This window comes from Rhinopithecus roxellana, chromosome 3 (assembly GCF_007565055.1).
Source record: "Rhinopithecus roxellana isolate Shanxi Qingling chromosome 3, ASM756505v1, whole genome shotgun sequence".
Taxonomy (NCBI): domain Eukaryota; kingdom Metazoa; phylum Chordata; class Mammalia; order Primates; family Cercopithecidae; genus Rhinopithecus; species Rhinopithecus roxellana.
In genome coordinates, this window is record NC_044551.1 from 71,853,473 (window position 1) to 71,880,143 (window position 26,671).

At 34.7% G+C, this 26,671-nt stretch overlaps 1 protein-coding gene across 7 annotated transcripts in view; it reads right to left on the reverse strand.

Annotated features, from left to right (window-relative positions):
* Positions 1 to 1,781: 1,781 nt before the first annotated feature.
* FYB1 (FYN binding protein 1) overlaps positions 1,782 to 26,671 on the reverse strand; it is a 169,842-nt gene continuing 144,952 nt past the window's right edge. For 5 of the 7 annotated variants that reach the window (XM_030927925.1, XM_010367653.2, XM_030927923.1 and 2 more), the window contains 9 exons: positions 25,540 to 25,606; positions 23,885 to 24,022; positions 22,177 to 22,202; positions 20,007 to 20,073; positions 17,192 to 17,291; positions 16,574 to 16,736; positions 6,977 to 7,010; positions 4,862 to 4,893; positions 1,782 to 3,990 (listed from right to left, as the gene is read on the reverse strand). In XM_030927925.1, coding sequence (XP_030783785.1) covers positions 3,968 to 3,990; positions 4,862 to 4,893; positions 6,977 to 7,010; positions 16,574 to 16,736; positions 17,192 to 17,291; positions 20,007 to 20,073; positions 22,177 to 22,202; positions 23,885 to 24,022; positions 25,540 to 25,606 — 650 coding nt within the window. In that variant the 3' untranslated portion in view covers positions 1,782 to 3,967. The remainder of the gene's footprint in view (positions 3,991 to 4,861; positions 4,894 to 6,976; positions 7,011 to 16,573; positions 16,737 to 17,191; positions 17,292 to 20,006; positions 20,074 to 22,176; positions 22,203 to 23,884; positions 24,023 to 25,539; positions 25,607 to 26,671) is intronic. The other 2 variants (XM_010367654.2, XM_030927927.1) reach the window with 1 other exon arrangement.

The window sequence follows — 26,671 nt, forward strand, 5'->3', positions numbered from 1 at the left end:
ATGTCACTGAGGTAAAATCGATAGGAGGGATAATTAATTTTAAGGGGAAAGAGAAAAGGTTCCTTTCTGATTTCCATGAGTTACAGGCACCTGCGGGGTATCATGTAGAGATGACTTCAGAGTAATCATAGCAGAGATCAAGTTGCAGTTAAGTTAAAGATTGAATATACCCTGAGCATATGGCAAAGGATGAATAGGGATGGGAGATTCTCAAACGTGGCTGAGTATTAAACTCATATTTAGAGTTAAGGAAAAATGAACTCCAAAGTTTCTTCCCTAGAGATTTTTATTTGTTGATCTGCAGAGAAAAATGTGTATTTTCACAAACTCTTCAGATGTCCTGTGTTCAGTTTGGATTCTCTGGAAAGCAGACACCAAGATGGAGTGAAAATGGGAGGGGAGGAATACATGTGTGGGTGGGGAAGAATACATGTGTGGGTGGGGAAGAATACATGTGTGGGTGGGGAAGAATACATGTGTGGGAGGGGAGGAATACATGTGTGGGTGGGGAAGAATACATGTGTGAGAGGAAATGGGAAGGGAGCTGGAGAAGGCTGGAGTTGCTGACAGACTGCTGTGCAAGTCTGTACCAATAAGGGCAGGAGGGAGGGTGGTTGGAAGTGTCTCCGAGCACTCTGCAGGTTTAGCAAGCTTGTCAGGGAGTCCTCAAACTGAAGTTGGCCATGTGAGGAGCTGTGTGTCTTTCAGGAATAGGCCTGCCTCAGTATCCCTGCAACTCTCAGTCATTAGCTAGAACAGCCTGGTCTTGGCACAAACATTGTGATGGATTTCAGAATGCAGCAGGTGAGGACTTTTGGACAATTAAATGCCCCATAGTTGGAGGTCTTTTAGGCACATTCTCCTGGCTGCCACATGTACCCTGCCATTTTAAGTCAATGAAATGAGAAAAAAAAAAAAAAAAAAATCCAAACGGGCTGTAGCTGGACAGGTTTTTAGCCCTAAGGCAAAGTTTCATGTTGTTTTTTAGATGGGAAAGATTTCAATGTTTGTAAGTCTAGAGAAAGGAATCTGTACAGTGGGAAAACCTAAAGAAGAGGGATAGAGAGAGGGAGGAAGAAAGGGAGAAGGAGAATGAGAAAGAATGAATTGTAAAGGACGAGCACTCCAGAAAAGGCAGGAAGAAATGGGATCCAAAGGTTATGGCTTTGAATTTAAGGCATGACATCTTATTCTCTGGGACAGTGTCTGGATATGGGTTAAGGTCGAAGGTTGTAGGGAATTGAAAGGAATTGCATTTAGTTATCTTAATTTCTGACACTAAAATAGGAGTCAAAGTATTAGGAGCCTTGGTAGCAGGTTTGATCTTCAAGAGGAGATATCCCATCTTCTGAGGCTGAAGCTAAAGAGTCAGAGTTGGATGCAGAGAAAGACTCTTTTGTAGCTGTAGGATCAAGTTAAGGGAGACGAAGCCTGATGGCATCAATATTAAAAAAAATATTTATTTTTTTTTTGAGACAGGGTAAATTTGTTTTGAGACAGTGGTACAATCATGGCTTACTGCAGCCTCAACCTCTCAGGCTCCAGTGATCCTCCTACCACAGCCTCCTAAGTAGCTGGAACTACAGGCATGTGCCACCACACACAGCTAATTACTTGTATTTATTGTAGAGACAGGGTTTTACCAAGTTGCCCAGGCTGGTCTGGAACTCCTGGGCTCATGAAACATGCCTGCCTTGGCCTCCCAAAGTGCTAGGATTACAGATGTGAGGCACTGCATCTGGCTAGCCTCAATTTTTTTAATGAAGTAGGAGGCAAGGTTATCCATTGAAGGTATTATTTATTTGCAGCTCATCTCAAGTGACAAAATTCCATACATAAGACTATAACATAAATCATATTTAATATATTAAAAATAATACTTCAAATATATCTTTCACATTAAGATGATTATCTATTATGTAAATCTTTCCTAGGTGTATGTGTCTGTTTCTTGATGTATAAACCAAAACTCTGAAATATTCTCTTGATCTAACTTCGACTTTTAAAAACTGGCATTGTATTGAATTGATTCATTCTCAATCAGAAAAAAAACTGCTGTCAGACTGCAATGCAAGTCTGCCTCAAGGAAGGCAGGAGGAGGGATGGTTGGAAGTGCCTCAGGACACTCTGAAAGTTTAGCAAGCTTATCAGGGAGTACTCAAACTAAAGCTGGCCAAAAACTTCAGCATAAAAACTATCCTTCTGTGTATTATATATATTTACTACCAAACTTAATAAACAAAAACCACTTTTGAACCAGGTAATTTTATGTAGTATGAAAAGAAATTCATCACATGGTCATATACTGGCTGATGCTACCTACAAGTAGACATCAAAATATTTCATAATTGGATGGAATCTTTAGAGATTAGTGGTTTCTAATCTGGAGGCCTCAGACACCCAAAATCTATATATTGACCAGTGGAAGTTGATGATTTATTATCAAATTTCAAAGCACCTAATGGAAACCCCACTTCATCTCTGTGAAGATTTTCAGTTCCTTTGCAGTTATTTGAAATTATTTCAATTCTGTGGGGCCGCTTCAGAAACTCCAATGGGCCTTTGTAATATTAAAATGTGGAGAATGCTTTAATCATTATTTCATCAATGAGCTTCAAAAATAGACAAAAACTTCTGAAACATGGGACTGAAGTAGGAGGAGCATTATAAAAGCCTAAGGTAATTGGTAGTGAAGAGTTGGAAAAACTTACTTAGTCTAATCTTGTAATTTACAGATGAGGAAACTGAGAAGATAAATAATTTATTCAATATCACTTGATGGTTCATTAGTAAAAGGGCCAGCATTAGGATTTGCTCATTTTGTACTCTAGGAGTTGTTAAAAGCACTTAATATCTTCTTTTCTTGGGTGTTAGGATTTTTCATTTTTTAAATCATGCTATTTAGTGTTCTTAATATTTGAATCCCAAATGCTTCATATTTTGTTTTTGGATTGCTTTGGGAATGAGTATGTACTGTTAGAGAATGGCCCAATCCAAACACTAGAGTTTTAATAATTTCTACTCCCTCTGCTGGCCAACTTTCCAGTAAAACGTTTTTTTAAAAAAAGAGAAAAAAATGCAGCAGTAATTGAAACAAAAACAAAAACTTTAAAAAGTGTCTTCATTATAAATAGGTGCCATGCCATAAAAGCCTAGCTAGTTTCAAGGTCCATTCTTCCATTCCTCATGATTTTAGGGTTATCCTCATTCAGATCTACTCTACTTATTATAGTACTTTAAACAGAGCACAGAATTAAACCATTAGCATGTGAATCTGCAAAAAGAGAACTTGTTTTAGACTCTTCTACAGTTTAGACTTCAATGTGCATACTAAATGCATAACATTCGTATCAAATAATTAACATTTATATACAATTAACAAATAGGGACAAATTTTATACAAAACTTCTTCTACACTTTAATTTTTGAAAACATTTAACCCACTAGCAAGAGGTAAGACAGCACTGCCTTTTTAAAAGACAGGTCACTTGAATAGAGAATATAAGATATAACCATAAGTAGAAGTATAAACAATAATTTTTCTTCTTGTGGAATGTTTTAAAATTTCCTTTCTTACATTATTATTCTTCCGTAGGTTTTTTTAGACAGGTCGTTTCTTCTTGAATGATTTTCCTTTTTCTTTTCTTTTTACTTTTTGAAGGGGGATTATTTACTGATGGTCTAAAAGAAGCACCTTCAAATTCTTCATAATTGTAGCCAAAGCAGAAATGGGATATTTAATAATTCTTACATCTCACTAATGTAGTCTTCTACATTAACAATTAAGCAGAGAGACCATTTTCTATGTTCAAACTTTAAAAACTTTGTAAAGATAATTGGGATTTCATAACAAATGATAATAAGTGGTTTTGTGCATTGATTTTCTTGATACCCAATAACATGCCAATTAAAATCCAGACTTCACACTGGCACCTAAGGAACACAGCAGGATGACCAAAGCTGAGTGTTAGTCATTGTCATAGATGCAACCTGAAAGAAAAAAATACAAATTTAAATATGGTTATTAAAAACATATTCTCTAAGTATTCCAAGTTTGGAAATGTGGGTGATTCATACTCTCTTGGTTAAGGATTAAAAAAAAATAGAACTGGCTCACTTTATAAAAAACGAGTTAAACGGAAGACCATATTTTTAACTTTTATTATTTAGTATATAATTCCAACAAAATTTCTGGACAGATTTATTCTCTATTAAAATGAGACTCAAGATTATTTTATGTGGCACTTAAACATTTACTTTTTGGTAGTCACTCTGAACAAGGTTGAAGATATTAAAGATCAAGAATTGTAAGTTTAAAAGACTAAAGGACATCATGGTCAACACCATGCATCATTTCAATTAGACTAATTTTTTTTTTTTTTTTTTTTTTTTTTTTTTTTTTTGAGACAGAGTCTCACTCTGTCGCCCAGGCTGGAGTGCAGTGGCCAGATCTCGGCTCACTGTGATTAATTTTTTAGATTATAGTTTGGAACTATATGATGCTTAGAGAATATTGGTATTACCGGTTATGAAATAAGTACCTATCTATTTGCCAAAAATGTTTATTTGTTTGGATAAAAGAAATTCTTATTATGAGTCACAGTACAATAAAAAATTTACCAAACATTTTTATACTTCTGTTTTCAAAGAAATAAATGAGGTTTTTCCTTAATTTTCCATCTTGTGGGAAATGTGGTATTGTCCCCCCATTATGCCAGGGCATTTACCTCTTCTAACATTTTCAAATGATTCAAATTCTGATCAGATTGGAAGTCTCTAATCCAACAAACTATTTTTAGTATTTATAAAAACAGTAAATTCACTATGACTGTTCGCTGGGGTGGTACTACATAAGACTTACCATCAGCAATGTCATCATAGATCTCTCCGTCACTGTAAATGTAAAAAAAAATTTTATTTTAAAGAAACTATCATCTTAGCATTACAGCAATATATAGAAGATTAACAGTATGATTTTATATGGCACAATTAAGGCTTTTAAGCATAGTATGCATTTTTAAGTAGAAATAAATTTGATATTCATTATCTCTTCTTTCATTGACTTAATCTAGTCCTCTGTTTCATTTTACATACAGAATAATTAAAACATCCTTCAAGAGCATAGACTATGCCTTACTCATCTTTGAAAGACATGTTTGTTAACAATGTACTAAGCATCATGGAACAACACTCCCATTGGGGGCCTTAATTCAAAGCAGCAATGGACTTTTATATCTGTTAATATCAGATTCACACTTTCACTTGAATTTCAAATGGTGAATGAAATACAATAATAATTGGCATAGGAAATGGTTGCATCACTCTCACATTTTAATTATAACTCACCAATATAATAAAATATATAAATATTAGTTACAGAATAAGTAACCAAGATATTATTATTATGGTAATTCTTATATAATTTTAAAACTATTACTTATGATGATAGGTAGCATCCATAATAGTAATTTTGGCTACTTTTACACATTTTAGGTTTTGCTTGGCCCTGAATCTTTGTGATATTTTCTATCCGACAAACATACTGAGTCCCTTCTATGTACCAGGAGACATAAATATGAGTAAGGGACAAGCTTTGCTTTTAAGTACCTTATAATCAAACAGGAGATTATATAAGAAATAAAAATAGAGACTATTATAAACATGAACATTGCCTTGAAATGTAAGATATACTTCTAAAATTCAGAAATGTAGGGTGGCTTTTTCACTTAGACCAGACTTAGTGTTTGCTGTACAATCTCTGTGCTTTATCATGGAAGCAGCACCAGGCCCTTCAAACTGCTGCCAACTATGGCAGATGCTGTGAGTTCCCTATGTCTTCTGTTTGGATCTTTTCTCTGAGATGGAGGGGGGTTTGGCTAATGGAAATCTCATCCAAATGCAGGAAGGATAGATTTTTCTGTCATTTATACAATAAACATTTATTAAGTATTTGCTTCAATAGGTGGTGAACCAACAATTACTTACAGAGTATGCTTTCTAAATTCTCTCAATCAGCCTGTAATAATCACTATTGCAAATGTTGTCCTATTATTTGCCACATATTCTGTCCTTAAAATTTGTATCTTTCATAGAACAAAACCTATTGAAAGTCTCATGCCTCCCATTGTCATTAATGTGCTCAGGAGAACAAAGGTATTATGATTATTTTTCTTTGGCCACCACTAGTTTGCCGACAAAGCTCTTCACACCGATTTGTGTTTTTCTGATTGGTGTCAGGTTGTTGATGGATACACAGTTTGTGACTCCTCATGGATCTTTTCATTGCGCTGAATTCTGTAAATCTTTGCATTGGCATGTGACCTAACCTGATAATGGAGTTCATATCTTACACTGGGTTACTTGGGACAGAATCTTATGTTTCGGGGGACTCCAAAGGCACACTAGTACCAGACTGTGACAGACTGTGACAATGTCTTATTCATAAGAATAGAAGAATCATTGACGACTGTCTTTTTCTCTGGCATGCTTCCAAAAAAGGCAACCTAGTACTCTACTATGCCTAGTGTGAGTGAAGCAAAGCCCTTAATTAAGGGCTAAACTATGAACTGTTAACAGGTGATATTAGCACCTACTGTGAAGTCACTAATTGGTCCCAAATTAATTCCATTCAATCAACTGCATTAGCAAGTAAAATGTAAAATATTAATGAAAAGGTTACTGGCTTTGACCTGTCTTCAGTGTTTGCTGAGAGTCTAATGAATATATAAAACTATTAACTATGAGCTGCACAATTTTAAATGAGAAGGGCTTCTTACCTATTTAAAAGAGTAGCACTTTATGAAAACCTTACCTTTATTATGGATACTAACATGTTAATGTTAGTATAGCATATTGTTTTTAAATTTATTTATGATAGTTCAGTAGCTTACATTATTTAAATAAGATTAGAAATATTTTTAAAAGAAAAGCACAAAATTCTTTTCACAAGCCTAGTAGTAGAAGAAAATGGGCTTACTTGTCTGCTAGATAACTCCGAAGGACATAACCATCTATGAAGGAAAAAGGAAATACATTTCATTAATAATACAGGTTTGAAAAATCTTTAGTATTTCTTTCAGGAAATCAAAACACAATGGAGTAATCATAGTATACTGAATAATTGTATCTATCTCTGGAAATGACCCATTTTTCTTACTTGTGTCTACTTTTGTGTCCATCCTTTCTTCTCCTTTTCTCCCTAACTTTTCTGTTTCTCTAATATGTCTCTTTTTTTGCTCCAATTTCAATCTTTCCTCCTTTCTCCTTTAAATAAAAAAAAGCAACTTTTTTTCATTAAGCTTCTGTAGGCTATAGAACAGAGTTCTTTCAATTTTTAATCTATTTCTTCAATGTGTTACCCCATGATCCAGTTTTAGGAAGAATTGAGTAAGCATGGATTATAAAAGTAGTTTATTGGTAAGTATTTTAAATACTACCAGATCTAAGACTTACTTTATAAAATTTTATTATATTGAGCAGAGATACAACTGTATTCAACTCCCCTTTCAGATGCCAGCCAGCTATTGACTACTACGGGGACTATGCATTGTAAATAGTCTCAAACAGGTCTCTTTTACTCTGTATGGAAGAAATTCCTCTACTGCTTTGCTATTGGACAGTATCAACATTTGCATTTCATCACTCATGAAGCAAAAGCATTATTGGAAGAGCACACACCATGCATTCTGTGATGCCTGGTTAAGTAGAAAATAAGCCATATTTTATGCAGGAAAGCTAAGTTTTGTTGTTGTTGTTGTTATATGAGGGGCACCTTATATTTGCCCCTCATTGTGCAAATATTTCCCGGGAAAAATATAAACTGTTTTTCTTAAGAAAATGCCTGCTGATATCTAATTAATATCACTAATCTTTGGAATTGTTAGTTTTGTGTTAGTACCTAAAATCTGTTGTATGCTTGAGATTAGTACCATTTATTGCTTCCTCAATACAATCTCTAAATAATTTCTCTCAGTGAGTCAATCTATTGATCTTGGTCCACTTTAGATCTAATTTTAGTTCTGAATCAAAGCAAGCATGTTACAAATTATAAGGAGAAAGCTCATAAGCAAAAATTAATAATACAAATGATAAACTTACTTAAATGTATTGATGTCATATTGCCATTGATTAAACATGAAAATATTTTTTAAAAGTTAGAATCATAAAACTGAATTTATACATTAACATTTAAGAAAATGAACTTTCCCTTGAAGTGTTACAGGGTTAAAAAAAACTCCACTAAAATATTTTATCAAGAAGCTTATCACTTTTTAATAAAAACTATTTATAAGTATTATATTTGGAAAATAAAGAATCAAAGTAATCCTTGAATTCTCATAGTAGGAAAGTAATGAAACATGTGCCAAGATAATAAAAGCACAATGACATATTACTCAGAGTATAAAAAATTAGAAGTAGGAAAAGTAATGAAACACTAGGAACATAGGAAAGTAATGAAATATGTCAAGATAATAAAAGCACAGTAACATACTACTCAGAGTATAAAAAAATGAGAACATGTTGCACCTTCCTTCATATTTCAATTAATGCAAAAGTAGCAAAAAGTATTAATGTAAGAATATCTACAATTAATATCTATAGTCCGTGGGTAGGTTTTGATATCACAGTTCATTTCATATTAACAGACTTTCTTTTTAAATAAGGTATACATAATAATTTAATGTAATTTTTTTAAAGGGATAAGCTCATGTCCAACAAATTCAGTTCTACATGTGTCTCTCAAAAGAGAAAAATCTGTGCAAATAGCAAGCTTATAGAACAAATTGCGGATTTTGTATCAGGGTCCTCATAACTGAAATAACTTTTTATCTATACCTATACTTAGGGCTACACTAAAATTAGAAGTTTTCTACAGATAGTAATAGCCATTGACTTCTTTTTATCAGTTAGAATTGGGGGTTCTGCTTTCATTTTGGATTTTTTCCTAAAACAAATTGGAAAATAACACAATAGTAAATGTTCCCATAATATACTCATGTTGATGTTAATAATTTAAAAATAATGGTGTATATGAACTGAAGCTTTCAACACTGAAGTCAATCTCGTATGATTTGGTAGGACTTCATACACTCTCTGAGCTAAAATTGGATGATAAATAGAGAAATATGTAAGAGTTATAAACTGTTGTTAGAGACTGCATTTATTCTGGCATCAGATATAAAGTTCAAAACAAAGAGAATGTGATCACCATTTTTAGAAATTAAAGATTTTTATTTGCTTACACTTTTAGGTAATCTATTTTTAAAAACTAATTTATGCTAAAATTTTGCAGGCTTCGATAAAACACTAAATGTAGAGAGCTAAAACAGTCCTTTACATGACCAAAGTTAATCATTCATGATAAACAGCTTAATACCTCAACTTTACAAATTGCTTATAAAAAACGCATTCTCTTAGATTCTCAACCTGTATTTCCATTCCCTCCTATATCTGTGTATTCAAGAGTTCTAAGAACAGCCTTCTCTTGTGTTGAACACTTTGTTACTGTTGTGTGTTTGTGTGAAATACGTAAACATCAATAATTGGGAATATTATTTAAGAAAAATGTATTAGGGAGATGGAGTGTGAGATGGTACTATGCTGCAGAAATGATGTGATAACATGGGGCTTGCTAGCTATAAAATCACAATTATATAGCCTTTTTACAGGGTAAATGAGTTTTAATACAATACAGGTTTTGCTGTCTAGTACCTTTAAAAATCTCAGCTAAAACTTCATTCTATTAAAAGCATGATTCATGACAGTGTCAAAACAAGTGACTTACCATAAATTTTTTAAATAATCTCTCCATTATAGGTCCTAGAAATATATCTATATTTTTTTGCAGTAGGAAAATCTGTTTGTTCATGTTACATATCTACATTTATTATAGGGAATGTTAGTGAAAAATATAAACACATGAAATAACAACAACAACAAAAATCTCATCATGGTCTGTGTCATGTAGAAGGGCAGCTATGTTTAGCACTGTAATGTTGTGAGTGCGGGCACACCAGGGATTCTCACATATCATATGAAATTATTATTTGGAAACTTCACATTTATAGAGCAGAACATAATGGCTTGAAACAAATGTTTTGCAATACGTGGTGGGATAGAGCCAGTCGGGAAAATAACACCCACCCCCCATATGTGCCAGTTAATTTCTTCCCCAAATGTTTGCTTGCTACAGTGCAGATGTGTCTCAGGACTAATGACTCACCTTTTAGAAGGGTATTGTGAATACAAATTAACCAAGGAAATAGAAAATAATCTTTGGAAAAGTGGAAATTATCTTCATTCTAATATTTTCAAATTTTTACTTAATAAAAATGAAAACATACTATTTCATCATTATTTCATTTGTTGTGGGTAAATCCAGAAATAAAGTTAAATGTACTCAATTTGGCCTCACGCAGTTTAAAAACAAGAAAATCATATTGTATAGATTTACCTAGGCAAGTGGAACAATGTCCAATTTCAGTGGAAAATGCTCATAATAAAAGAAAAACCAGAGTGTTGTGTATAATACTGACTATAAATTATTATCCTAGTTTTATAAAAATGTTCACTCTTCCCCTCTTCTCTGTTTCTATTGTTATTTCTGGAGTTTCATATTTGGACAACATTTTAACTTTCTAAATTTTAAAAATTTTCTTTCAGTGAGCATGTGTTGTTTTAAAATTGAAAACAAATTATGTAAGTTAAAAAAAATGATCAACTGGATTTGGGAAGATTGAAAGCACCTTTAAAATCCCTTGGTCTTTGATGCCTAAAGAAAATGGAGAGCATTTTGGCCACAAATAACTCAGACGAAAAGTACCTCATTCTACATTTTCTGTAGAAAGTTTTTTTCAGTGACAGGAGGTGGGAAAACTCACAGCTTATGAGACATAGAATTGTGGAATATGTATAAATATTAGCAAGAAACTAAACATTTGGCAATGTGCCAGAAATTTATATTGAAGATTTCAATGCCTACACAGTAGGAGCGTCTACAAGTCAATGGGTGAGGCTTGATCGAATGTGATAATGCCTGTAAAAGTGGCTTATGCCCCACTCCGTAATTGTAAGGGATTGTTGTTCTTGCTTTAGCCTTTAATTGTTATCATTACAAACTTTAGGTTGAAATAGGCTATACTTTTCTTTCTCTGATGGATTAAAGAAGAATGGAGGGTAAGGATAACATCAGTTTCACCTTGGTGCTCGGTTACAAATGCAAAGGCATCTGTAAACAGAAGATGCAGAAATAAAGAACCAAAAGATTTAGAGGCTCTGCAATGGCATGTAACAATCTAACTACATCACTAAAGCTAAAGGAGAGAACTTCTGTCTTCTAACCAGTTAAAGTATTCAGCGGACTTGTTTCTGTGAGTGTCTGTATGTCAGACTTTCATCTGGCTATCCAACTGCAGTTTCCAAATTGTTTCTTTCAATCCAGCAAGTCCCATGCAAGGTGCAAGGCATTGTGTAATGTGTTGACAATACAATGTTGAGAACATTTCATTGAAGTGACTCTGAAGCTCAGAGTCTAATAAGAGTAATAGATTGATAAAACAATAATGACAATGACAGCAGCAAAAGAAGTATCATGGTAGAGTTGGGGAGAGATTAACTGTGATGGTGTGGCTGGGAGTAGAGACTAGGGGTGCTTCTAATTTTAGATGACAACTGAGTTGTTTTTAATAGAGAATCATGGGCATTCCAAGTTGAATTCCTAGCATAGTAGGATGAAACACATAATTTTTTTTTTTTTTTTTGAGACAGAGTCTCTCTCTGTCACCCAGACAGGGGTGCAGAGGTGCAGTCTCGGCTAACTGCAACCTCTGCCTCCTGGGTTCAAGCGATTCTCCTGCCTCAGCTTCTCTAGTAGCTGGATTATAGGTATGCGCCAACATGCCTAGCTAATTTTTGTATTTTTGGTAGAGGGGGTGTTTCGTCATGTTGGCCAGGCTGGTCTCAAACTCCTGACCTAAAGTGATCTGCCCACCTCTACCTCCCAAAGTCCTGGGATTATAGGCATGAGCTACTGCGGCTGGCCAAAACACGAGATTTATTCAGGGAATGACAAGTGGATAGTTTGTATTTCTGGAGTGTCAGTTGTAGATGGAAAACAGCAGTGGGTGAGCGTAAGCCTAGATGATAAAGAGTTTTATGTGCTAGCCTAAATACTGTATTTTTAGAATTAATATTTGGATAACATTGTGGGGAAATGGATTCTGAGTGTAAGGGCAAAGATAGACATATCACTAGAAAGGCTATTGCAATCATCTAGAAGAGGGAGGGTTAAACAATCTTATAGAGGTGTGTGAAGAATTAATTAGCTATTTTTAAAAATTAAGAATGTCAAGGACCCAGTCCATGGAAGGAGTAAGCAGGTTTGTAAAAATTAAGAAACGCAGGAGGTTAGGAAAAATAAAACTGAAATTAAGCAGATAAGATGATTAAATCATGGAATAATACTTAACCTGAAAGTCAGTAACATGCTCCTAGTGCCTCTCCCTTACACCCGCATCCCTACCATGTGAGTAACTGCATATCCAACTGACAGTACTTGCATCTAAAAGTTTTTTCACTGATGACTTTTCTCTGGCTTCTGGCTACCTTCCCAGGAATAGGCTTCAGCTCTTGAAGGACAGGAGTTGGTGTATAAATACCCCAATTTGTTTCCCACTGGACGGGATAACACTAACACTTGGGGGTCTCCAGCAGGATCAAGCTCCAATAATCCAAGTGGTAACTTCTTTGATAATAAGACTTTATTGGCTGCCTTTGCTTCCCTATCTCATTTCTCCACTTGCCACTGGCATTTTTGCAGAATCACTTTATGGGGAAGCCAAACACAGTGCAATCAAACTAGAACTCAGTACTAAGAAACTCAATCAAAACCGCTCAGCTACATGGAAACTGAACAACCTGCTCCTGAATGACTACTGGGTATATAACAAAATGAAGGCAGAAATAAAGATGTTGTCTGAAACCAATGAGAACAAAGATACAACATACCAGAATCTCTGGGACACATTTAAAGCAGTGTGTAGAGGGAAATTTATAGCACTAAATGCCCACAAGAGAAAGCAGGAAAGATCTAAAATTGACACCCTAACATCACAATTAAAAGAACTAGAGAAGCAAGAGCAAACACATTCAAAAGCTAGCAGAAGGCAAGAAATAACTAAGATCAGAGCAGAACTGAAGGAGATAGAGACACAAAAAACCCTTCAAGAAATCAATGAATCCAGGAGCTGATTTTTTTGAAAAGATCAACAAAATTGATAGACCACTAGCAAGACTAATAAAGAAGAAAAGAGAGAAGAATCAAATAGACGCAATAAAAAATGATAAAAGGGATATCACCACCGACCCCATAGAAATACAAACTACCATCAGAGAATACTATAAACACCTCTACGCAAATAAACTAGAACACCTAGAAGAAATGGATAATTTCCTGGACACTTACACTCTCCCAAGACTAAACCAGGAAGAAGTTGAATCCCTGAATAGACCAATAGCAAGCTCTGAAATTGAGGCAATAATTAATAGCCTACCAACCGAAAAAAGTCCAGGACCAGACGGATTCACAGCCGAATTCTACCAGAGGTACAAGGAGGAGTTGGTACCATTCCTTCTGAAACTATTCCAATCGATAGAAAAAGAGGGAATCCTCCCTAACTCATTTAATGAGGCCAACATCATCCTGATACCAAAGCCTGACAGAGATACAACAAAAAAAGAGAATTTTAGACCAATATCCCTGATGAACATCAATGCAAAAATCCTCAATAAAATGCTGGCAAACCAAATCCAGCAGCACATCAAAAAGCTTATCCACCATGATCAAGTGGGCTTCAACCCTGGGATGCAAGGCTGGTTCAACATACGCAAATCAATAAAAGTAATCCAGCATATAAACAGAACCAAAGACAAAAACCACATGATTATCTCAAGAGAGCAGAAAAGGCCTTTGACAAAATTCAACAGCCCTTCATGATAAAAACTCTCAATAAATTCGGTATTGATAGAATGTATCTCAAAATAGTAAGAGTTATTTATATTATATACCATCTCACACTAGTTAGAATGGCAATCATTAAAAAATCAGGAAACAACAGGTGCTGGAGAGGATATGGAGAAATAGGAACGTTTTTACACTGTTGGTGGGACTGTAAGCTAGGTCAACCATTGTGGAAAACTGTGGCAATTCCTCAAGGATCTAGAACTAGAAATACCATTTGACCCAGCCATCCCATTACTGGGGATATACTCAAAGGATTATAAGTCATGCTGCTATAAAGACACATGCACACATATGTTTATTGCGGCACTATTTACAGTAACAATGACTTGGAATCAACCCAAATGTCCATCAGTGACAGACTGGATTAAGAAAATTGGCACATATACACCATGGAATACTATGCAGCCATAAAAAAGGATGAGTTTGTGTCCTTTGTAGGGACATGGATGCAGCTGGAAACCATCATTCTCAGCAAACTATCACAAGAACAGAAAACCAAATACCGCATGTTCTCACTCATAGGTGGGAATTGAACAATGAGATCACTTGGAATGTGTGTCAGACCTCACTTCTACATTTTCAACAAGATCCCCATTGATGTGTATGTACTTCAAAGTTGGAGGAGCATTGCTTTAGATAAGACTTGCTGCTAAGCATAAGAGACTTAGGTCACTATGGCAAGATTTTCTTCCACCATCCTAAGGGCAAGATATGCACAAGCTTCAGCTTGTGCCCTGGAGAGAGGTCTATGTGACAAATACTAGGACAATTCTCTGTTGTGAAAAATGGGAAATTATTTGGAAAGTAGAGGACAGAAAACATATCATTTAGACTTATCACCTTATTGAGCCTTTTTTTTTGGTATTTAATTTTGTTTTTAGTTCAGTTTCTCTTATTTGCATGATTTTATAACATGACTATAAATCCTACCCCAAATTAAACAGCTTTCTTACTTTTTCTACCATATGTCATGAGAGATTCATCATATTACTATCATAATTTTCATTTAGAACATTCAATTGGGTATATTCATCATAACATTTAATAATTTAAAAATCTTTGAACTTTTAAATATTTTTTGATGCAATTTGATGCTTATAGTTCTTTTTGCACTTACGGTTATTCCTTAAGGTAGATCCTCGCAAATCCTAGTCTGAATGGGGGTTTTCTTTGTCCCCTGGGTATCTTTCTACATATTATCTTCAGTGAACTTCCAATCTTAATATTACACTGCCATGGCCCTTTATCTTTTGTATCCACATTCCGTATTTTCCTTTGAAAAGCCAACCACACCTCCTCCATGATAAACTTTACATCCATTTCCTCCACCCTTGAGTCACTGTGTTTTATTCTTGAAACTGCATTTCAATTCCTGTCCCTGAGTCACCTTCCTCCCATTAAAATTAAACTCAGAGTCCATGTTTTCCATGCAGATTGACTAAGCTGATATGGGGCAGCTGTGGTGGCTATTCAGTTTCAAATATAAGACAATGTAATTTTGAATTACTCTTCTCTGGATTTTAAATAAGCTTTCTTTTGAAATTTGATAAACATATTTTCATCTGTCAGCTGAAATTTTCTATTTTTTTTGTTGTTTGTTTCTTGAGTCAGGGTATCGCTCTGTCACCCCAGCTGGAGTGTAGCAGTGCGATCATGGCTCACTGCAGCTTGGAACTCCTCAGCTCAAGTGATTTTTTCTGCCTTAGCCTCCCAAGTAGCTGGGACTACAGGCACACACCACTATATCTGGCTAATTTTTCTTTGATTTTTAGTAAAGACTAGGTCTCGCTATGTTGCTTAGGCTGGTCTCAAACTCCTGAGCTCAAGCAATCATCCTGTCTCAGCCTCCCAAAGTGCTGGGATTACAGGCATGAGCCACCGCACCTGGCTCCCATCTGTCAACTTTAATAGCTGATAAAGTCAAAGGAGACAGGAACTTTTTTGGATTTATTTGGAATAGTATGTTGCAGTAAGTGTGTTCAAATAAGAAATGAAAACAAGTGAATTTGCAAGGTAAGAAAACTGGAAATTCTAGGTGTGAAATATCCAGAATTCTACACAATTCTGTATAATTTGAAATTCTACATAATTTTAAAACCAGGCCAGAGCAAGAGACACTGTCTACTTTAGCACAGTGGTTCTGACTTTAGTGTATACACGAACAAGCTAGGGAAAAAGTTATCGTCACATTTTTACCTGATTTCTAGAACTCATGTTTCAGCAAGTCAAGGGTGGGTCCAGGAAACTGCGATTTTAGTACACAAACAAGGGCTTTCTGATGCTGATGGTCTGTAGGACTGCGTTTTGAGAGGCAGTAATTTGGCATTATTTTTGACACAGAGTATACAGATAGTATGTGGTAAATAAAAAGAGAATAAAATACATTGATTTCAGCACAGCATAATGATCAACTTCTGAACGATTGCCACAATTTACAAAGGATAGAGCAAAAAGATAAGAGTTAGTAAACACAGAGTCGTCACTAAAACATGTCTGGTTGTTAAATTCTGGGGTGACATATATGTATATATTGTAGTATAAGCAGTGACTTACATTTCCCTTCTTCATTTCTGCAGAGAACTTTTGTATCATCTGTGTTTTGTATAACTTCTAGAGATTCACCGGGTTTTACCTGTAGATCTCTGGTTCCCCACTTTTTAGAAGTTACAGAAGTTGTAACTTTAGTTGAATATAGGACTCTAATTTCACCATCATACTAAAAAAAAGAGAACAATATTTAAATTATTGGTTTATGTGCATTATTGAAACAACTTATTTATTGATTGATTTATTAAAAAGGTATTTGCTAAAGAGATGATCAGTGTTTTAGAAATATAATGTAGGAATATTAAAGAAAATTTTGAGGGACAAACATCATTCATAACCTCATCAACCTAATATAACAATTATTTTAGTACCTTCTTATTAAGGTTCAAAGGACAGCTAAATTTAGATGATTATCACAGTATGAATACTGTGCATATCATAGCTTGCTTAATTTTTTATAAAAATAAATTTAAATCTAAAATAAATTTTGTTCAAAATAAAAGGGTTATAATAGCTAACTGTAATATTGATAATTACACTTTAAAGTGTGCATTTTGGTACTTAAAAATCATTGGATTTTTCAGTAGAGCTTTGTACTTTGTATAATATTTAGATATGACATACTTTAAATTTTTTCCTGAAGTCTTTTTCTTCTTTTTCCTGCTTTTTTAGCTTCTTAAGGTCCTTTTCTTCTGTCTTAGCTTTTCCAATATTAGCTCCTTGACTAGGATGGCAGAACACACATAAAACAACACTTTGTTTAGAAAATATTAAAAGAATAGTCCATAACAGAGACAATTCATAACATTATATTTTTAACTTTTTGTTTCAGTTAATTCTTTTTGTTAGAAATCCAGTAACTGTCATTGTAATAAATGATGACATTTCATAATGTAGAAGGGTTTCCTCAAGCGAATATAGACTATGAGAATTAAAATGGGAGTGAGAGATTAGATTCCTTCTTATACTGAACCACATAAAATCACTGAGTCATGGTTTAAACATGGTTGCATGTCAGCGGTTTCATATGACTTAATCTATTCTTAAACCTCCCTAAATTATCAGCCCTTTCTAGATAATTATGTAGCTTGGCAAATGTCATAAGAAGGGCTTTTTATAAAAGAAGACTTCAAAAAAGAATCAATTTTTATGGTTTATAACATTTATATGTTATGTTGTTCAAATCTACTTAAAATGCAGCCAGAGTTTTGGTTAATAAAAAAAATCTTGTGTAACAGTTAAGATTTTCCATATCATAAGAAGGAGCTTTTAAAAAAATATGGTTATTATTGATCTTTATCTTCATCACTTTATCAATTGTCCGTGTTTGTCTGTGTGTGTGTATGTGTGTGTGTGTGTGTGTGTATGAAAGAGAGAGAGAGAGACAGAGGGGGAAGAGGGAGAAAGTAAGAAAGATAAGCACATCCTAAGTGTTTACATGAGTTAATGGACTTATTTTTTTTAACTGCTAGGATCCAGGTATAGAAATCCACTATATTTTGTAGATACCAATTACCCTAATATAAGTGAATATGCCTAGAACAGTGATTTTCTAGCCTGTCCACACACAGAATCACCTGGGAAGCTTTTAAAGCATACTACTGCTCTTGCCCAATTCCTGGACATTCTAATTTAAATAAATTTTAAGATTTAATTTAGTCTGAGCGAGGTCCAGGTAGTGATGGACACATTTTAAGAGCTTCCCGCACGATATTAATTTGTAACCAAGGTTGAAAACCATTCACTAGGGTTAAATTATGAATGGTAGGGAAGGTCTGTAGATATCTTTAGTAAGCATTTTTAAAAATTAGAATATAAGAATTTTTATTTAGATGATCTAAGATAACGTTTTGTTTGTAATCAATTTATTTTAAGTTTAATTCTCAATTTTGGAATCTTGGCTTTTAGTTCATTCATTGTGGAAAGAATTGGCACAATATCTAGCTCAGGTTCTGCGTCTGCCTGCAGTACTGCCTGTGGTAGTCTGGGCATTTGTGGAAATACTGTCCCAGATTAACTCTCTGGGGCAATCAGAATATACATGAAACTTAGAAATGCCCTACAAGGTATCTTTAAAAAATTTATTGAAATTTATTTAAAAATAGAATACGACATTGGAGAACACAAACTTGCTTTAAACTCTGAAAATAAGCAAAATGGGGAAGAAAATTGTCCATATCCCATAAAGCTTAGTCAGCCAGGGTTTATTTTGTTTGAAGAATACGGCCAGTGTGTGACTCTGGGTTCCTAGAGTGATTTTATGGAATGTGATGGCATTTCTACAGTAATATAAAGCAAAAAACCAAAAAAGCATTAACAACTGTAAAGGAGTGAAACACCACTGGTGAGAAATAGTAAAACTTGAACATATTACTGAAGATTCCATTTTTGTTTCACGGAGAATTTAAAAAAGGGCAACGATTCTCTTTTCATGTTTATTATTTGTGTTGCCTGTGGAACTTGATCTTCATACATGAGTGATGGCATATTTTCCCTTCAGAGTCTTTGATCTTGATACTCTCTCTAGTTCCATAAAATTAGCTTAACAATTTTGGCAAAAATTAATACTTAGCGTTTACCAATGCATTTTTACCAGTACAACTCAGAAGACACCACTTACTGCATTCCATTTATGTTACTTTCATCCTTTATTCAAATACAAGATCTTTTGAGTCATCTTTCTTTTTTCCTGAAAAAGCTAGATAGGTGTTCTTGCTTTTATACTCAGTATGTATCAAATCATTTCATGTATTTATTGGATTATGAGAAAGCATCTTACCATGTTATTTTCTATTTCAAAAAAAAAAATCCAAAAGGCACTCCTTTTGTATTACTTGATATTAACTGATTTTATACAATTTAGCCTAAAATTAATTTTTTAAGATTTGAATGTAACCTACCTAAAAGTCCTTTTACAAATAAATCTTTTTTTTCTTTTTTTCATAAAGGAAACTATCTTGTAGAAGACAGACGTGGCTTGAACAAGATGGGTGAGAGCGGAGATGTAAGCTAAAAAGTACATTCAAGAAAAAAAGGTTTGGGGAAAACAGTACAAATAAAGAGAGGAGAAGAATCAGTGAGACTAGTTGTGACCAAGATCTTAAACATGTTTCCCCAGTGAATGAATGAATAAATAAACCAGACATCAGTGAGTCACAGGCCCAAGGTTAATCAGGAAACAAGGAGCAGAACCAGGGGGATGGAAGAGAATGAGGGGAGAAAGGGGTGGAGGCTGGGACGATGGATTGGGGGTACCTACTCTCAAACCTCGCAGGGAGGTAGAGCTGAGATCGGAAGGAAACACAGCATTAGAGAGGAGGTCAGAGCCAACAGGATCGCACACAGTAGACACACAATCCCACTGGCTTTTTATTTCCGTTGAATTTTCTTGAGTATTCTCATTTTCATTACTTCATTGTAATGAAAGCATTTTAATTACCTCATCTCTGCTGATGAAATAGGGAAATCAGAGGTATCCACATCATCGTAAACTTCATCTCCCATGTCTAACAAAAGACAAAATATCAAAGGTCGAAGCACTGTTAGATTTTGATATGAGCATTCAATGACGTTTTTAATATAAAGATTGCTTCAAGGACAATAAAAGTTTTCCTAGTGTCTCGGTACATTTCTCCTGGAAGCATTGTCTGCTTCTGAAAGGGGAACTTGCCATGGGTTAAATTATCCTCAAAAAACCAGTGACCATAATGATAATCATTGTTATCTGGAAAAAAACTCATGGAACAGTGGCTATGATTATCTGAAGATCTACAAGTACAATGAATGTCAGGAGTGGCAAATTGCTGATAAACGAATCAACATTACTGGCCATCGGCAGGATGAAGTGGAGATAGAAATTGAGATTCTTATGGGATTTAAGGTGCTGTGATAATATATATCATCCTATTTAAATGTCCCCCTCCCGCCTTCCTTCCTCCTTTCCTTCGCCTCACTGATCTGTTTCCCATTACCTTTTACCTTACAGTGATATTAGGAGTGGCACCACCTTTAAATGGAAAGATTATTTCTTTTAACTAAATATTCCTGATACCAACAGGTACTGAGAAACAGTATTGGCAGAAAAGATGTCGTGACCTTAACTGGTTCAATGGCTTTTCCAATCATTAGAGTTTTTTCTCCCTTCTAGACTTCTTATTAATAAGGTCAGGGCGGGCGGATCACAAGGTTAGGAGATCGAGACCATCCTGGCTAACACAGTGAAACCCCTCTCTACTAAAATTACAAAAAATTAGCCTGGCGTGGTGACAGGCGCAGGTACTCCCAGCTACTCAGGAGGCTGAGGCAGGAGAATGGCGTGAACCCGGGAGGCGGAGCTTGCTGTGAGCCGAGAGGGCGCCACAGCACTCCAGCCTGGGCGAGAGTGCGAGACTCCGTCTCGTAAATAAAACAAAACAAAATAAAATAAAATAAATAAAAAATTAAGGAAGAATGCTTCCACTCTGCAACTATTAATTGCTCTACAGCCAATGAAGCTGAAGAGATTGAGTTGAAGAAATTGCAAGTATTTTAAGGAGTCATTACCGTAAAAAGTTTAAATGCTCTCTGGTAGTGGCAAGGAATTGATTTCCCTTTATAAATTCCCCCCCTCCATATCCTCCACCCTCGTGTGTACTCAGGTTAATTAATTTCACACTATGAAACTTGCTCAGCTGCATGAAACATAAATACTTTGAAAAATATCATCTAGAAGGGTCAAAAGCTACTACTCCGTGCACATACACTTAAAACATATTTAAGAACAACAAGCAATTCTAACAAAACCTTATTTTTTACAGAATTGATTACTTTTTTCCATTTTATACCTACTTTTTGAGGAGTTAATTTTTTGAATACTTTAAAAATATTATAGATTGGAATACAAGCTTATTATCAGGCACTGATCAGTTTGAGTTTATCCCTTACATATTTTCACATAACTGAAAAGGAAGCTCTAATGTCAGATAAAGGGTCTATGGACGAATAGATTACCTCTGTGTTGGTTTCTCTTTTAATATACTTATAAGTTAAAATAAGTAAACTTTTTGAAAGTCCCTGAATATTCTTAAGACAACATTACATTTTGTTCAAAGTAAATTTTAAAAACATCTAAAGATCTGTCTCAGGGAAAAAATAGTAACTGATTGAAATTGTATAAAGAAGCTGTTATATTTAACATTTTCCAAATACAATATAAACTATCCATTTAAATATTCAAAGAAATCAGATTTAGAAGAGCCTTACTGGCATGTAATCTGGCATGTTTTTAGATATCCTTATACAGAAGTCTCATATATCAAGCTTGGACTGAATTGGGGCTGGGGGACACAGGGAAAATGGGTGCTCGTCCCTTCCCACTTATCCCTAACCCAATAGTGGCTCCTGGAAGAACAGTTTAAAAACTATCAATCTTTTTTATTTTTCTCATCTTGCTATTTTATCATTGAGCACCTGTGGCCACCCATGGTAAAGTTACTTGCTCAAGGTTACACAATTTATTATTTTCAGAGTCAGGACTTTAATGCAGTTACTGTGACTATATCCAATGCTTTCCCACTACCACACTGCAAGAAATGAACATATAGAACATACAATTAGTTTTTATTACTTACCCAATTGTTTAGGAGGAGCAGGGAAACTACAAAGAAAGTGAGAACACAATTATAATCAGACTAACATGAACACAGAAATTGATTCAGTTATATAGGAGAGTATAAAGAGGCAACAGCCTGGAGGCATATTAGGTTACTTCATCTGTTGACCATTATTTCTTTGTCATCCTCCATTTCTCCGCTAAGTCCGTTTCTGTTTATCAATTTGGAACTTAGCAAGACATTTTTTGAACCCCAAATGTTTGCCAAAACGTGCAGAGTCAAGATACTCAATTGGTTTATTTTGCCCACAGCCATTGGATCAAAATTTCCAGATTTGTTATATGAGGTTTGGGTATAATATCACACCAGAGTAAATGAAAAGGACTCAGTATTTTGGAGGCATTGTGGCATACATATCTCTGCCTCCAAACTGCTTATTTGAAGAGTAGAAATACAGACTCAAAATTAACAGAGGTCATAGGAATATGACCATGTTTCCCAATATGTGCATATATATTCCCAAATAGGAAAATGGTGAATAAGAGGAATATTTACTCAAACCGGAGAGTGACAGCTTATTAATTAAAGTGATCTGAAATCAGGATTAGGTGGCATTTAGCTGCAACAGAAGAAGACCCATGCTTCTATTTTCTGAAATGACTTCTAAATACACACCACACACACACACACACCCCACGGAAAGAATGGTGCACAGGACAGAAATGACTGGTTAGAATAGAGTGTGAGGGATCATTAATTCAAATGATCCCAAATCAGATTTGGATAGTATGTAATTGAAGCAGAAAAAAAAAAAAAACCCCTCTCATTTTTAAGTAAGGGTTATATTTGAGTAATGCTGCTCAAGAGAAGAGAAGGTTTCTTGTGTTTTCCTAAAATTTCAAGTGTACTGTGTATTGACTTGTTGCTTTGGGGTTTTACAACTCAGTTGGGAATGCTATATGGAATTAACATCTTATAAAGACTTAAGCTAAATGCGGTGAATTCATGAGGTAAATATAAAACAGAAAGATTTTCTTGTACCAGGGAATATGATTAAGATTTTTCAAATTCATATGTATGGAATGTATACTAAAGGGTTATTTTTGGAATGGAATGAGAAAAGTTATGCCTTAGATTTTACTTGGACAAACAAGATATTTAGAATACTTTTAGTACAGGAAAAATTCTTAATATATCATTATAGCGTAACAGAGTTAAAAGCCTTTAATTATTGCATTTAGAAAAAAATTCAAAATTATGTTCTTTATTTCAAACTATTAAAAAATAATGTATATTTTGAAGAGTACTCAATATAAAATACTCTGTAGTAAAATGTGGCATTGGAATTGTGAGTTTTCAGATGTAATGCTGTATTTTAAAAGGTCCTACTAAATGGGTGTGTTAGTGTTTGTGTATGACTGTGTGCATGAGCGTGAGAGGGTATGTGTGCACTTACGTGTACATGTGTGTTTTTGCGTGTTTTTGTGAAGAAAGTAAAATATATCTTTGAACTGCAGGATGATTTCTGAGTACTTGGCCTTCTTTTATGTAATGCATGACTTTAAAGGTGACACCATAAACGGGGCTAAGGTGATTAATGGAAAATTGCATTAAGGTGATTTAAGTCTATCAGAATTTGGTTATTGCTTATTGAATATTAGTAGCATTTGATTAAATACATATTAGTGTAGTTATTGTACACTGGATTTGGTTGGTTGACTCTTACGATGAACCTTCATTATTGTCTGACTCAGAGACTTTAGGTTTCTCTCGTATACTTTTCTTTTTGTCATCTTTTCCCTTTAACATCTTCAAAATCCCCCAGGACCACGTATTACTCTTCTCTTGAACCTGTAGTGTGGAGCTTTGGAGCATGCAGGCATTGATCAGAATGTAATAATCAGTGGCAAGTGAAGACATTGTGTGGACATTCAGATTCCTTATAATTATACCACATTAATAATTCAGGCAGTAAACAACTCATTTTATTGGACAAAATAGTGTTATTAAGTTTATAGATCATGGTGATTGAACACCGCTCCTACGAACTTGATCTTTTTTTCTATTAAGTGAGAATTCTCCCACTTTTTAAAATGTGAAGCAAGTCCCTAAGGATTAAGTTTTAAACAACTGGGTGCAGTGGCTCACACCTGTGATCCTGGCACTTTGGGAAGCCAAGATGGGAGGACTGCTTTTAAGCCCAGGAGTTTGAAACAAGCCTGGGCAACATAGTGAGACCTCATCTCTACTAAAAATAAAAAACATTAGCTGGGTGCAGTGGTGCACACCTGTGGTCTCAGCTGCTCAGAGGCTGAGGTGGGAGGATTGCTTGAGCCTGGGAGTTTGAGGCTGCAGTGAACTATGATCCTACCACTGCACTCTAGCCTGGGCAACAGAGTGAGACCTGGTCTCAAAAAAAAAAAAGGCTTGAGCATCAATTTTGCTTTATTTATGATTAAAATGTAATTAAGAAATCTTAGGCCGGGCATGGTGGCTCACGTCTATAATCTCAGCACTTTGGGAGGCTAGAGCAGGCAGATTACCCAAGATCAGAAGTTCGAGACCAGCCTGACCAACATGGAGAAAATCCATCTCTACTAAAAATACAAAATAAGCCAGGCGTGATGGCGCATGCCTGTAAACCAAACTACTTGGGAGGCCGAGGCGGGAGAATCGTTTGAACCTGGGAGGTGGAGGTTGCAGTGAGCCGAGATCGGGCCATTGCGTTCTAGCCTGGGCAACCAGAGCAAAACTCAGGTCTCAAAAAAAAAAAAAAAAAAAAAAAAAGAAAGAAAGAAATCTTAAACTTTTAAATATGCCATTTAAAATGGAAAAAGAAAATTTATTTTCTTATTGACCTAAAGTATTTTTATTTTTATAAATTGTTATAATTATTATAAATGAGCAGATATTTATTGTTAAGCTAAAATATTAAGTATTCAATTCTGGTTCTGCCATAGGTAGCATAGGTCTCAATTTATTTGGGTTGCCTATATTATAATCATGTTATTACACAAGGGATAGCCATGCAACTGATAAACTCTTCAGGGATTGTTGTAAAAGTAAACTATTGATCAATAAAGACTTTATTAGAAAAAGCTTAAAAATATCCTCAACACCTGTAATTTATCTTTTTTTTTTTTTTCATTTCACTTGTTTTGCTATAGTTATTGAGGTTCTTCCAAACAATCAAACACTTTGTTTGAAGTGTGGTACAATTACACTTCCCGGTTCACAGCTCTTGTTAATTCAACATTCAAATCATTTGGGGTAATGTAAGAAAGAACACTATTTTCTGCTTTTTATTTTAACTGGAAATCAAAACTAAATTTCAATGTGTATATAATAATTTGCAAAAAGCAGTTCACTGATTATTCTTACCCATCATCAGCATCTTCCTCTTCAATCCCATCATAAATGTCATCATCTGGTGGTGGAGGGAATATCCCTTCATTTGGATTGGAGGAAAACCTTCTGTTAATTTTATAATTTGGTTATGTAATGATCACTCAGATTTTCATTATAAATCTTCCTTATTTAACTGCAGAGAACATTTCACTTTCATATAAGCCATTTAAATAAAAAACACACTATTTTCCTACTATCCCATAATTATTTACTTTGTTGATCATTTTATAAAGAATTCTTAGGGGTGAAATTACAATAACAAAATGAGGGCTAAGAGGCACTGTGGACTTCAGTTGAAAGGAATGAGGGTACAAAAACATTGGAAAAAGTAAACTTAAATAGGGGATGGAGTTAAATATTTGTTGTGGGACAAGAAGTGAGGAGGTGATATAAATCTAGCTAACTAGTTAATGGTCAGGAGACATTTAGGAAAAGATACTGATCAGGACACAAGTGAAGAAAAGCAGTGGGATAACAGGTGAATTTGTAAATATTGATGGTAGTTGAAACAGAAAGAAGTGAAAAGTGACTTTTTAAATACACATTTTTGAAAGTTAAACTGTTTCCAGTTTCATTTGTTATTCTACGCTCCTCAGAAGACTTGCTATTTGACAGATATTTACTTAACAATTGTTTATTGAGTAGTTTCTATGTGCAAAAAATATGTAGAACGACCTTGAAATTTGACTTTTAGTATGAGAACTTTCGCACTGCAAGGTGTTAGATCAAATCCCTTATTTTGGTGCTGGGAAATACAGGGGCCATTGAGTTATAGTCAAGGTGACTAGATAGGTTATCATCTAAACAAAAACATTTCTGAAAGTGAAGGAGAATGCTGTTTTTAATTGTGCTCTGATGACTGGCATAAATCAAGACTGTTCTGAACACACTGGAGTGGAGTCACCATATGATCTGTAACAAACTTAAAAAAAAAGAAGTGGCTTACTCAGAGTCACTTGGTGGCTAGCTCTAGAATCCAGTTTATTGACTCTCAAGCTAGTGTTCTTTCTATCATATTAAGATCTCTCCTCATTATTTGTAAACTAAAGCATTTTTTTCATTAATATACACAAACATGATGAAGACTTATGAAGAAATTACTGAT